Raw genomic sequence first — 13,377 nt, forward strand, 5'->3', positions numbered from 1 at the left:
TTATAGCAGACATTTATTCCTTTTTAAAGGCTGAATAATATTCTACAGGTACATTCCACTCCCTGTTTATCCACTATCCCCTGCTGGATATCTGGATTGTTTCACTCTATGGACTTATGTGTGCATAGTACTGCTGCGAACTTTGGTTTATGGAATTGGTTTGTTTTTAAAAGTGCCACCCAGGATCCAGCCCACTGCCACCCACCACATCACCAACGAAGGGGTTCCAGCCTCTCTCCCCTGTGTAGCCTCAGGAGTTCCCACCCCCGCCATCACCTGGGCCAAGGTAGGTGAAGCCTTTTACCAGGAGGGTAACCAGAGAGGTAGGCCCAGTGCATTGTGGGGAGAGGAAGGAGCAAATCGCTATGGGAGGTAGGGGGTGGGGGAACGGTGTGCTGCTGATGTCCCTGTGACCCTGCTGCAGGAAACCAAGGCCCTGGCCTCCGGGGATGCCCACTACAACGTGAGCAAGAATGGCACCCTGGTCATCGCCCGGCCGTCTGCCCAGGATGCAGGTGCCTATGTCTGCACAGCCACCAATGCCGTGGGCTTTTCCAGCCAGGAGATGCGGCTTTCTGTCAACAGTGAGTGCTGGCTGCCCCGTCCTGGGCGAGGGGCTTGGCAGACATGGAGGCAGGGCCATGGGCAGTCTGGCCTCGCCTGCATCTTCCTGTACCCCGTTAACTTTGCCTCTAAATTCTTCCTGCCTGACGGGCACGCAGACCAAAGCGGTCCCCCTCATCACTGTACCCCGTAGAGGGACACGTTTTAAGCATGGTTCTCACACTTTGTAACTGGACTGGGGGGAGCCATCACGTTAACAAGCTTTGGAGAGACATGAGCCTCTACACTGGATCCCCCTCCCACCTTGGCAGCCCCCTCGCCCACCTTTCTCGCCAGGTCTGTGCCTGCCCAGAGCCTCTGGCCTCCTTCCAATTTCTTTTTTTTTTTTCTTTTTCTTTTTAGGGCCGCACCTGTGGCATATGGAGGTTCCCAGGCTAGGGGTCGAATCAGAGCTATAGCTGCCAGCCTATGCCACAGCCACAGCCACGCAGGATCCATGCTGCATCTGCAACCTACACCACAGCTCACGGCAATGCCAGATCCTTAACTCATTGAGCGAGGCCAGGGATCAAACCTGCGTCCTCATGGATACTAGTCAGATTTGTTTCCACCGAACCACGATGGGAACTCTGCTCCTTCCCATTTCTTAAAGGATCCATCCTGCCTCAGGGCCTTTGCCTATGCCATTCTTTCTCTTGGAATGCCCTTTCTTCACCTTCCTGGTCCAGCCTACTTCTCCCTCAGTCAGATCTCAGCTCTCTCTGATCCCTTGGGCTGAGTCAAATCCCATTGCTGTGGACACTCTGGAATGTCCCCTTCAGAGCGCCCATCACAATTGCGATTAAATAATTAATTGCATACTGAACTGTTTGGAACCAGTGTTCCCCTGGGGCCCTCAGCCTCATGGGATATGGTTAATCCCATTTATTCTCGGGAGTGAGCGGGATGATGAAGGTGAGAAGGGCGAGAGAGGGGAGAGGAAGGACGTAAACTGCCAGAAGGTCCCCGGGGAAGGGAAGCAGGATGGAGAGAAGCTAGAGGAGCATAGACGTTGGGCCGAGGGACCATGTCAGGGTCATCAAAAAGCAAGACCAGGAATTCCTGTCGTGGCTCAGGAGTCAACAAACCCGACTGGCATCCATGAGGATATGGGTTCGATCCCTGGCCTTACTCAGAGAGTCAAGGGTCCGGTGTTGCTGTGAGCTGTGGTGTAGGTCAAAGACACGGCTTGGATCCTGCGTTGCTGTGGCGGTGGTGTTGGCTGGTGGCTGTAGCTCTGATTCGATCCCTGGCCTGGGAAGTTCCATATGCCTCAGGTGTGGCCCTAAAAGACAAAAGACAAAAAAAAAAAGCAAGACCAGCTTCCAGAGGGAGGCTGGGGGGGACAGGTGGAGGAGGTGCCAGGGTGGAGGGGACAGGTGGAGGGGGATTCTGGGGTGGGGGGGACAGGTGGAGGGGGTGCCGAGGGGACCACCTGATCTGAGCCCACCCTGAAACTTACAGTCTCCTTTATAACAGAGTCCACCCACCTTATGCACCTCTGGGGGTTGGGGGCAGTCCCACCTCAGCTTCCTGGGGGGCTGCGCTGGTCCCCTCTGGGCCCCATCCCAGCTCCCTGTCCTGCTCACAGTCCCTGGATGCTTCTACCAACAGCCAAGCCCAGGATCCTTGTGAATGGGTCACATGATGCAGACAAGCCTCTGAGGGTCACGGCCAAGGCTGGTCATGAGGTGACCCTGGACTGCGAGGCCCAGGGCTCTCCACCCCCGCTTGTCACCTGGACCAAGGACTCCCGCCCTGTGCCGCCCATCACCGACAGGTAATCCTAATCGCGTGGCTTCCGGTCCAGGGATAGACGGAGCTTGGGGTTTAAGGAAGCTGGCCTCAGGGTGACCAGAGACCCAGCTGTTGTGTGGGACTCTGTGGACACTCCTAGGGGATGCACCTCTGATTATAGACACAGTGCTTTTGGCCATGGGCCTCTAAGGGAGCGTGGATGCCCTTTGGAGGGGTGGGGCTCTCTGAACTCACATGCACCCCGCTCTTCGGGCGTGGCCGAGGGGCGCTGCGGGCAGGATCGCCTTCCGTCTGTGCAGCAGCCCTTGTTATCTGAGCCGAACCGAGGCTCAGTGGCGTGGGCTGAGCTGCCTGTGGTCACTCAGCTGGGAGAGAGTAATGCCACGGTTGGGACAGCATCTGGCACCACACACGTGCTATGTCCTTACCTGCTCTGGGGGCCACATGCCTGGCAGCCGGGCATTCAGGGATCCTGGGAGTGGACGGCGAGGGAGGAGGCTGGCTCGGGGGTCCTTCAAAGGCCGTACCCGCCTCCCCCGCTGGCTTATGGCAGGGGTGTGGGGCGGGGTGGGTCTGGACAAGAAGACCTCAAAACGCCTGGGGTTTTGTGACCTTCGCCGGGGGGGCGGGGGCGGGGGCGGGGGCAGCCCTGGCTGGTGACATCAGTCCTGGCGAAGCCTTTGAGAAGTTCCAGATGGAGAAGGTCTCGGTGCAGCCCGCTGTGCAACCTCCCCGGTCCCCCGACACCCACACATGGGTCTCTACCCTCAGAACATCTGTTTGGTGAGCCCTCCCAGTCCTTGAAGCCTGCACACCTGGATGCGGCTGGGGTCCCGAGGCTGGGCTGGGTCTGCGCTGCCCCCCCCCCCATCCCCCGTGCTTGGGTGTCTCTGCAGCTTCATGTGGTGGGTAGGGGTGGGGGCGGGGTGGGGCCGAGGAGCCCACATCTTTCCCCGGAAAGCCCGGTCCTAGCTCCTTGGCTGGGAAGCCGCCGGCGGGTGCTTGTTTATTTATGGCTTGTTCCTGAAACGGGGAACTACAATCCCCACTTGTTCACCCCTCCTTGTTGCGATGCGTTAATAGATCAACCGGGAGCCGTAAATTTGCGAGAGCTGCTTTTGCAATCCTAGAGTTTTGTTCTGTTCCTTCGGCCTTGCCCTCTTCACTTCTCGCTGGCTTAGGGCTTTCTCTGAAGATTTATGAGATTCTGGGGTTTGCCTAAAGCAGGAGGGGAAAATATGCCTGGGGGACAAAGGCTCAGACGCTGATGTTCCTCAGACCTGAGTGTGGATCCCGGCTGGTGCTGGCTGAGTCACGTGGCCACTGGCTCCTCCTGGCCTCTTGCTCAATCTGTAAAGCGGACACTGCTTAAATCCCGCTCTTGTGATCCAGTGATGAATGTGGAGTGCTTAGTACATTGTCAGCGGTGGAAATCCCTCCCTTTGATATCTTTCTCCCACTGCTGCTGCTGTAAACTAAAGCACCATTTCCAGCTTCCAAAAATTATCATCATCCTATTATCTCATTTAATTCCCACCTCCTTTTTTTTTTAATATAAAAGCTTTTTTGGCATTCCCTTGATGGCTCAGTGATAATGAACCCGAATAGTATCCATGAGGATGTGGGTTCCATCCCTGGCCTCACTCAGTGGGTTAAGGATCTGGTGGTGTTGTGAGCTGTGGTGTAGGTCGCAGATGCAGCTTGGATCTAGTTGCTGTGGCTGTGGTGTAGGCTGGCAGCTGCAGCTCCATTTCAACCCCTAGCCTGGGACCTTCCATATGCAGTGGTGCGGTCCTAAAAGACAACCCCCCCCAAACAAACCCCCTCAAAATAAAACAAAACCAAAAGCTTTATTGAGATATAATCCACAAGCTTTCCAATTCTCTGTTTTTTTTTTTTTTTTGTAAATTTAGGGTGGTGCAACCATCACCGCAGTTCATTTTTGGACACTTCAGCACCCTCCCCTACAAAAAGAAAAATCCCCGCACTTGTTGGCAGCTACTTCCCATTCCTGCCCCACCCCAGCCCAGAGTCACTCATTGCTTTGTCTTTGAATGGATCTATTCTGGAGGTTTCATGTAAATGAAAACACACACCACATGGCTTTCTGTGTCTGGCTCCTTTCCCTTAACACCATGTTTTTGAGGTTCATGCCTGTCGTAGTAGGTGTCAGGGCTCCATTCCTTTTCATGGCTGAATAATATTCCATTGTGTGGATGGATCACTTTTGTCCCTTGACTCGCCGGTTGATGGGCATTTGGGTTCCTTCCACTTGTTGGTGATGGTGAACAACCTCGTTGACCTCTGATTGTATTTAAACTTCAGTCGAGGGCTCTGGGTCCCTGTGGATCTTTGGGCCTCCCAGGGCTCTCGGACAACTTCCAACACAGACAAAGTCAGTTTTCTCCCAGACACAGCTCCCCTGCATCCTACAGCCTTTCAGCCAGAAAGTGCAGCTTTTATAAAATTAACTAATTAATTAATTAATTAAATGTTTAGTTTTTTGAGCCTCTATTGAACCCAACCCACAGCAGTGACGATGTCAGAGCCTTAACTGCTAGGCCACCAGGGAACTCCAGAAAATGCAGATTTTCAAATCCCTCGAGTGTTGGTGCCGAGGGTGGATGCGCTCTCTCTGCTCCTCTTCCTCATTTCCTCCTCCGTCTCTGAGGCCCCCCCAAGGCTCAGCATCAAGGCTGCCGTTCCAGAGGCTTGAGAACCTGTTCCGATGCGTCGCAGGCGTACGTCTGCCTCCAGATCCTGTGCTCTTTCTGCTCGGGTGTGCTGCCCCCTCTTCTGCAGCAGCCCCCTCCTCTGTCCCTGCGAAGGAAGGCCTGAACCTACTCCTCGGTTGCCCAGGGCCTGGCTTTCCTGACCCCGTGCTGACTTTGGCCGAGGACTCTCAGCCCTGCCGTTAGGGGCACCAGCATCCCCCAGCGCTGGTGTTTCTTCCGAGCACCCTGGTCGCTGTGGTGTAGTCAGGGTTGAGAACCACGGGGATGCTGAGCCTTCGAGGCTCCCTCCATCTCCGTTTGGGTGGGGGCGGCCCTCTTCTCGAGCCGGCCATCCTGGAGGTGGGAGAGGGGTGGCAGTGTCATGTCCAGTGCGCTGAGGGGGAAGCAGAAGCCATGGGGTGTGGGGACCTGGGATCCTGACCCTCTGATGCCTGGGTTGGGCCCTAGCACACGCATGAATACACGTGGACAGGCACACAGACACACACAGACATACACCCCCCCCCCCAGACATGCACATGTGAGAACATATGGACACCCACATCAGGCTTCTGGGCCAAGGTCAGGCAGGCCACTCCTCTCTCTGGAAATTCTAGAGACTATTCTGATCCCTGGGAGCCTTGACCTCCTGAGCCAGAATGTCCAAATGGAAAGAAAACGTGGTAGGATCTTGAGTACCATGAAGTCACCCACCTGTGTCCACAACTCCTTCCAGTGTGTTCTCGTAGATGATTTCGTAGAATTAAACTTAGTGCATCTTCTATGCTGCCCTCATCATTGCTCCCCCCCCCCCATTCACCCATTTTCTAGATTCATCCTGGCCCGCGTCATTGCTTTTAATTTAAAGGGAAAATAACATTCCAGGCCCTCATCGTTGCTAAGCTCTTCCTCTGTTTGGGGCAGATGCTCCGTTGCCAATTTTTGGTGGTAATAAATGGGGCTGTTGGAACATATTTGCACAAATGCTTCTCTTTATCTTCTGGGTCGCTTCCTTGGGGTACAGCCCCAAAGCAAGTGGCTGAGTCTGAGGGTGGGAGCGGTCAGTGGGTGCCTCTTACCCTGGGGGCTGCTGTTTGTGAAGAAGGCCATTTGAATTGTGAATTCAGAATTGAAATCCACAGGATTTGGGGAGTTCCCACCATGGCTCAGTGGTAACGAATCTGACTAGCATCCATGAGGACCAGGTTCAATCCCTGGCCTCACTCAGTGGGTTAAGGATCTGGCGTTGCCATGAGCTGCAGTGTAGGTTGCAGATGTGGCTTGGATCTCACATTGCTGTGACTGTGGTGTAGACCCACCGTTGTAGCTCTGATTGGACCCCTAGCCTGGGAACCTCCACAGACTGCAGGTTTGGCCCTGAAATAAAAAAAAAAGAAAATGGAAATCTACAGGATTTATTGACTACCTCATGCCCTCAGGACTGTGCAGAAACAGCATGGAAGAGAGAAGACACAGGCTCAGGCTGTGGGTGATGTCAGGTGGCCTGGGGTCCCATCCCAGCCTTGCCACCAATCCCCTGAGTGAGCTTGATCGAGCCCCCTCCTCTCTTTGGGCCTCAGTCTTCTCATCTGAGAAATGAAAGGGTTGGACTGACCATGGTGGCCAGAGAGTGCCTGGTGGCCCCGGTCCCATGACTCGGCCCGGGGATGCTGGGGTGAGGCGGGGTTGCTAGGCAACAGTGTTTGTTTTTGGTTCTGATGTGGAGCTGGGACAGCTGCAAGTGCTCCTGGCTCCTGGCTCCGGCTCTGGCTCCCGGGGGCAGCCAGCCAGGGTCCCACACAGGGCCAAGCCAGCCGCATCCGGGGGAGGGGAGCTTCCTTGGGAGGCTGAAGGGCCGTCAGCCCACCCACTCCCTCTCCTGGCCCAGTGGAGAGATGGGGGCTGCAGCTGGGTTCTGGGATCCAAGAGAAAAGCCAAACCATCCGCGGAAGCCAGTGGCATGGCATGGACTTACCAGGGTCCCCGTGGGGTCTTCACCTTGGTGGATCCTTACAGCTCACCCTGATTCCTGGCCTGGTAGCTCTGAGGTCAGGTCTCATCAGCCTCTGGCCAGCAGCTCACTTTCTGGAGAATGTTCAAGTGAAATACATATTAGAGCTGAATATTTAGGTCACCAAAGTGGTTGGGAGCCTGGTTGCAGAGCTGCCCGTGCTGCCCTGACCAGCTGGGTGGCTGTGGACAGCACGACTTCATCTCACTGGCTCTCAGTTTTCTCCTCTGCAAAAACAGTGATGCTGTCTCGCAGGTCTGGCTGTTGGGAGTTTCAAGTGAGAACATGCACGAAAGCGCTTAGCTGGGCAGTGGCACATGGGAAGCGCTCAAGTGCCAAAGGCCATCACCTATCAGCATCGCTGCGTTTCTGTTATGGGCTCACGGGATGTGCTCATATCTTGGGCTCAACCCTTTGGTTGGTATCAGCAACCAGCTTGGTGTTGCTGTTTGGGGCTTCCTTATGAAGGTGGATGGCATGGGTGACACTCCTGCAGGGAGGCGAGGGTTGGAGCAGCCAGTGGTGGGTGAAGGTGCCCTCCAGGCTGACTGGTGCTTGTGGGGGTGGCAATCCTTGCCCCAGGCTCAGACCCCACCATGGTCCAGCAGACCAGCGCCCAGTGTGCATGGGTGTGCAGTGAGCCTCTGTTGAGGGCTGCCTGACCGCGTGCTGTGGGTGAGGAGCCGCTTCTGGCAGGCTCGGTTCTGCACAGGGTGTGGGTTCATTCACCCAACAGCCTCCTGCCACACGGTGGGGACGGTTAGGCTCTTTAGAAACGGGGGCAGCTGGACAAAATGGGACACAGCAGGAGGGGCAGGGTGCAGACAAACCACCCAGACTCTGATCAACCTGAGAACGGGGCGCCTTTCCTCCATCCGGGGGGCAGCTGGGTCACCTTGAACCCAGTGGCTCTTTGTCGAAGGAGTGAGTGAATGAATGAATGAACAAGCAGTTGGCTAAATGGGGGCTCAGAGCAGAGTGGCTGTAACCAGGAGAAGCTTCACGGAGAAGCTGGAGGCTGTGCTGCCTGGAAGGGGACCTGGGGGGCCGGAGAGTGGTGCTGAGACAGGAAACAGTGTGAGAAGGTGGGAAGGGCTGTGTGTGTGGATAGGCACTGCTGGGATTTGCCATCAAATTTTTAATTTTTTTGGCTGTTCCCGTGGCGTATGGAAGTTCCCAGGCCGGGGATGGAACCTAAACCACAGCAGTGACAACACCAGATTCTTAACCAGCTGTGCCACAGGGGAGTTCCCTTGCCATCCAATATTTATTGAGCACTTACTATGGGCCAGTGCCTGTGCTTAGGGCTGGGGACAAAGAAACCCGGGCACACCTGGCCCCACCCCTCACGGAACCATCGTGACAGGTGATTACAGGTGTGATAAATATAACGGCCCCAGGAGCACGTAACTGAGAGCAGAGATCCGCTCGGGGCAGCAGGACAGCTTCTCTGAGCCACAGAGGGGCTGGGGACGCGACCCGAGCTGGCATGCTGTGAAGGTGTGGCCTGAGGATGCACGCTTTCCATCAGATGCCCTTTGGACTCTGGGCAGTTACAGTCCCCTTGGAGCTTGCAGGAAGGGGGGACCCCTCTGGGATCTCCCCCACCGCCCCCCACCATCTGGCTGTGCGAACCTCACGGCCAACAGCGGAGGCTGGAGCCCAGTGGATGTCATAAACAGGAAATTCCCCTCGAACCTCTCCCGTGTTTTCGTCTGGGCGCCACACGGAGCCATCTGGTTGTTCTCGTGTTCTTGCCCGCTAATTACACCACACGCACACAGCAGCAGTGTGCACCCCGCTTCATCCCACCTCTCCCCTGCCCCTCCCTCCTGGGGCTGCAGCGCCTCCCCCCCCCCCAACCCAGGAGCCTTGGGACCGTGGAGAGAGAGCTGGGGGTGGGGGCGGGACAGAAGTGCTGCCCGGATCCCCGAGGCCTCCAGGTCCTGTCCGGCCAGCCCCAGACCTCACGGCTGCTGCTTTACCTGTTTCCCAAGTCTCCTCCGAATGGGGTTTGCTGTGCCTGGGCTAGGATCTCAGGGATACAGAGGCAGAGAAGATGGATGGAGGTGTGTCTTCTCGGGGCCCACAGGTGACAAGTGGTCACAAGCCAGTGTGGAGAGGGCTGCTGTCGGGAGGGCTCTGCAAGCCTCAGCTTGGCCACCTGTAAGGTGGAGCCTCCCTTCTCCCCATCTCCTCTCTTGTGGTCCAGCGAGCAGAGTCCCTTTCGAGGAGGTGACCTGGGCTTGTCATGAGAAAGACAAGGTGCCTATTTTATTGTTGAGAATTGCTTCCACTTTTGGAAGGTGCATTATTATTGTTTTTTTTTTTTTTTTCCAGAAGCTTCTATGTCCTATCCTTTTAAGGGTTTGGTGAGGGAGGGAGTTAAGGGTCCCATGGTCTCTGCAGTTCTTCGGAGACCTAGAAGGCGACCTCTGAGATAAAGGAGTCCAAAGCTGCCTTTTCAACCATAAAGGAAATGGGGTTCAGAGATGTTGTTTGCCCTGCCTGAGGTTGCACAGCACGTCTGTAACAGAGTTGGACCCCAGATCCAGAACTCCAGGTGCCCAGCCTGGACCTCTTTCCACTGACCCACATGTCCCTGCTTGGCTCGTTGAGGTTTGCAACAAAGTCCCCCGTGTGCTGGCCCCAAGTGTGATTGGATATGTATGTTTCAGCCGCCAATGGATCTGTCTTGTGTTTGGTGGATGTCAATGTTAATTTAAAAAAACAGAAAGAAAGAAAATCTGGATAAGAAAAGCCAAGCGAGGGGAGTGAGCCATGCAGGGGAAATGTTTACTTGCCCCTGGGACAAACAAGCATCTGTGTGGTGTTTTCTCCCCTTTTTCTTCCACTTTGGAAGGTGGATGGGGGCTGTGGGCGAGCCCGCGGGCATGTTGGTGGGGGCGGGGCAGGGGCCAGGGTTTTTATTTACAGCAGGGCCATTTATTGAGCACTTAACCATGTCCGAGGGACCGTGGGCTTTGCATCGCGTCACTTCATTCGTGCCATCTCCTGTGACCCAGACGAGGACCCTGTGGCTTAGGGAGATAGGGTCCTTGGTCTGAGATCAGCCTGCAAGAATGACAGCGGGGGCCACTTGCTGTCAAAACCCTGCTCCCAACAGCTCAGCTCAGCTGCTTCTCAGGGCAGGGGCACTTCCTTGTGTGCTGGGGCAGTGTTCCCAAGGGGTGGACCCCTGAGGGTCTTGGTATACCCCCCCCCCCCCAATCAGGGGCTCTGGGCGGGGCCTAGGAATCTGTATGTTTCACATAGAGCTGGGAGGTTCTGATAAACCTGCCCTACAAGGGGGAATTACCTGTGAGAGCTGAGGGTGTGTGAGCCTGCGGCCCAGGAATCCTGCTCCAGGGCCTGGGGGACACGTGCATCTGCTGGCGAGAGAAAGAAAGTATGAAGGAAGGAAAGAAGGGGTGAGGGAGGAAAAATCTATATGCTTTCATGTCTTCCAGAAAGAGAGCAGTTGACTAAGTGATGGTGTGATGGGAGTTTCTGCCGTGGGACAGTGAGTTAAGGATCTGGCCTTGCTGGAGCCGTGGCATAGGTCACAGCACCGGCTCAGATCTGATCTCTGGCCCAGGAACTTCCGTATGCCACAGGTACAGCCAGAAAAGAAAACAAACAAACAGATAAATTATGGTATGATCACACCAAGTCTACCATACGACAGTGAAAAATGAATGAAATAGACCCACATATGTCCACCTGATGCCGTTATATCAGAGTTTTAGACTGTGCGAAACTGTATCATGTATTGCTGTGGATGCACCGTCATCACCATGGTAACAGATGACCTCTGTGGAGTAGGTGCCTCTGTTCCAGGCACTGATGTGAATTCGGTCTTTCAGTTCTCTGGACAACCCCCTGAAGCGTAAGCACTGCTGCTGTTTCTTTTCTCCCAAAGAAGACAACTGAGGCACAGAAAGGTTAAGTGACTTGTCCAACCTCACACAGCAAGCACATGGCAAAACATGGTCCAACCCAGTTGGTCCAGGTTAGCGCTTGGGTTCTAGAGGCTACCGCCCAGCGCATCATTCACAGTGGTCCTCAGAGAACTTGCTGGATGCTCAGAGCAAACTAGAGGAGGGGGTGCTCGGCAGGGGATTATAACCCCGCTTTACAGAGGGGGAGACAGAGGACCCGCAGGGCCAAGCTGATGGCCTGAGGTTGCACAGCGGGTGAGCTGGCCTCAGTGCCGACCTGTCTGGTGAATGGATGCCCAGCTCTTTGCTTGTAGCTGCTTGGGAGCTGGGGGCTGTTTTCATCCTTGTTTTGCAGAGGAGGAACCTGAGGCTCAGCAGACAGGGGGCGGGGGCCAGGGCTGGAGCCCAGCTGTACCCCGATGAGCACAGGTGGGGGAGGCTGGCCCTTGGGATCCCCCACCCCCGTGCTGACTGCCTGTGCTTGGGGCCAGCTGGGGCCAGTGGCCGCAGCTGCCCTCTCAGGTCTACAGGGGCAGGGGCTGCACGGAGCCAGCACATATGGGCCAGTGATATCATGTCTACAGGGCCCCCCTGGGGTCCAACCCAGCTGCAGGAGCCTGGCTAGGGGTGCCAGATCCCTGTGGGATGGGGCCAGGTGACTTCAGCCAGGTGGGCGGGATTGGGGAGGGCTCTGATGGGGACCTCTACCCCTTCCTCCTGAGGGCCCCACATAGTGCTGGACAACGGGACACCAAAAAGCCCTGGATTTGGAGTCTGTTGGGACCTGGGACTTAGAGGGCCTCCGCAGCTTCTTCCTGCAAGCCATGGGGGGTGGGGGCTCCAAGTGAGACCTCCCCTCCCGTCTCAGGCAGGGTCAAGGGATGGTAGGTGTGTGCAGTAGACGAGTGGGTGTTACTGCAATCAAGTGCCAGGCCCTGGGCTGAATGCCACATGGAATCTGTTCATCAGCCCCAGCCCTAGGACTTCTGAATATGCCCATTTTACAGATGAGGAAATGGGGGCAGAGGGGCTTGCTTCATCCAGCTAGGAAGGGTTCAGAGTCAAGCCTAGGCTGAGGGACTCCTAGTCCAGTGCTCTTTAGCTATGACCTGGTGGTTTGGGGTAGTGGAGGCGGGGCAGAGGGAGGAGTGAAGGACAGCTCCATCCGAGCGGGCTTCCTGGAGGAGGCAGCTGGTTCAAGTGGGGTCTCAGGGCCTTTCCAGCGGAGATGGGTTTGGTTAGGGTCTCACCAGTGCCCTTCCCACCTGCAGGCATCGCCTCCTCCCGTCGGGCTCCCTGTATCTGGCCCAGGCTCAGGTCACTGATGGTGGCCTCTACAAATGCACAGCCAGTAACCCTGCAGGGTCCGTGGCTCGGAACTACATCCTTGGGGTGCAAGGTAGGGCTCTGGCTGGCAGCCTCTGTCTCAGCCCCTCCCCCACCCCCAATGCCTGCTTTCGTGGGCCCCTCGGTGCTCCTCCCCCATCTCCACGCCAGGCTCTGGCCCCCCCTTCGTGGTCCTCCAGTGTTCCCTTCATCAATTCTATTTCCTGTCTTTCTCAAACCCCATCTCTCCTTCTCATCTCCTTTTCTCTCTCTTCTGTACCCCGTGGTTGGGCCCAGAGAGGCCGTTCAGAAGCCCACTGAGAACAGAGGGCAGGACCCGTGGTCGTAGGGACTTGGGGGCTGGGAGGGGGACCCACAAAGGGGGGTTCTGGTTTCTGGCCCGGGTGGGGGCCCAGGAGTGGGTGTTGACCTGGGTGTCCAGGTCCTATGCACAGAAGCCAGCCCGCAGAGCCACCCCCCAAAGAGTCACCTAAGATGGGGGTCCGCCGACTACAGCCCTCAGCCACCTCTGGCCTTCCTGCCATGTTCACAGAGCCAACGCATGAAGGATGTCCCCATTTTTAGTGATTGCCGAAACAGAGACAATTAGTGTTCTGTGGCAGGCGAACAGGATATGAAATTCAAGGTTCAGTCTCCATAGATACAAGTTTTATTGGAGCGCCACGACACGTGTTCGGTGATGTATGGTCTGTGGCTTTCACACCGTCATGCAGAGCTGAGCGGTTGAGACACAGCCCATCTGGCCTGCGCAGCCTGAAATAATGATTCTCTGGTCCTTTACTGAAAAAGCCAGCCCCTGATCTAATCTGATCTAAGCGAACTCCCCATTGTACAGGCGGACAGGCTGAGGCTCAGAGAGGTGGGGCTCAAAGCTTTGCTGTGGGTTTGCGGGAGCGTTTGTGAGAAGCAGCGAAACAGGGTGACGAGCAGGGCCTCGGCCTCGACAGAGCGGGGTTTGAATTCTCACTCTGCCATCGACTGGCTGGGTTTCCTTAGGCCAAGT

The 13,377-nt window shown here is 56.0% G+C and overlaps 1 protein-coding gene across 7 annotated transcripts in view; it reads left to right on the forward strand.

Moving 5' to 3' along the window:
- The window catches only part of HMCN2 (hemicentin 2), a 162,589-nt gene that overhangs the window by 60,337 nt on the left and 88,875 nt on the right, over positions 1-13,377 (forward strand). For all 7 annotated transcript variants that reach the window (XM_047768690.1, XM_047768686.1, XM_047768691.1 and 4 more), the window contains exons 20-23: positions 174-286; positions 425-584; positions 2,218-2,383; positions 12,299-12,426. In XM_047768690.1, coding sequence (XP_047624646.1) covers positions 174-286; positions 425-584; positions 2,218-2,383; positions 12,299-12,426 — 567 coding nt within the window. The remainder of the gene's footprint in view (positions 1-173; positions 287-424; positions 585-2,217; positions 2,384-12,298; positions 12,427-13,377) is intronic.

This window comes from Phacochoerus africanus, chromosome 2 (genome assembly GCF_016906955.1).
Source record: "Phacochoerus africanus isolate WHEZ1 chromosome 2, ROS_Pafr_v1, whole genome shotgun sequence".
Taxonomy (NCBI): Eukaryota; Metazoa; Chordata; class Mammalia; order Artiodactyla; family Suidae; genus Phacochoerus; species Phacochoerus africanus.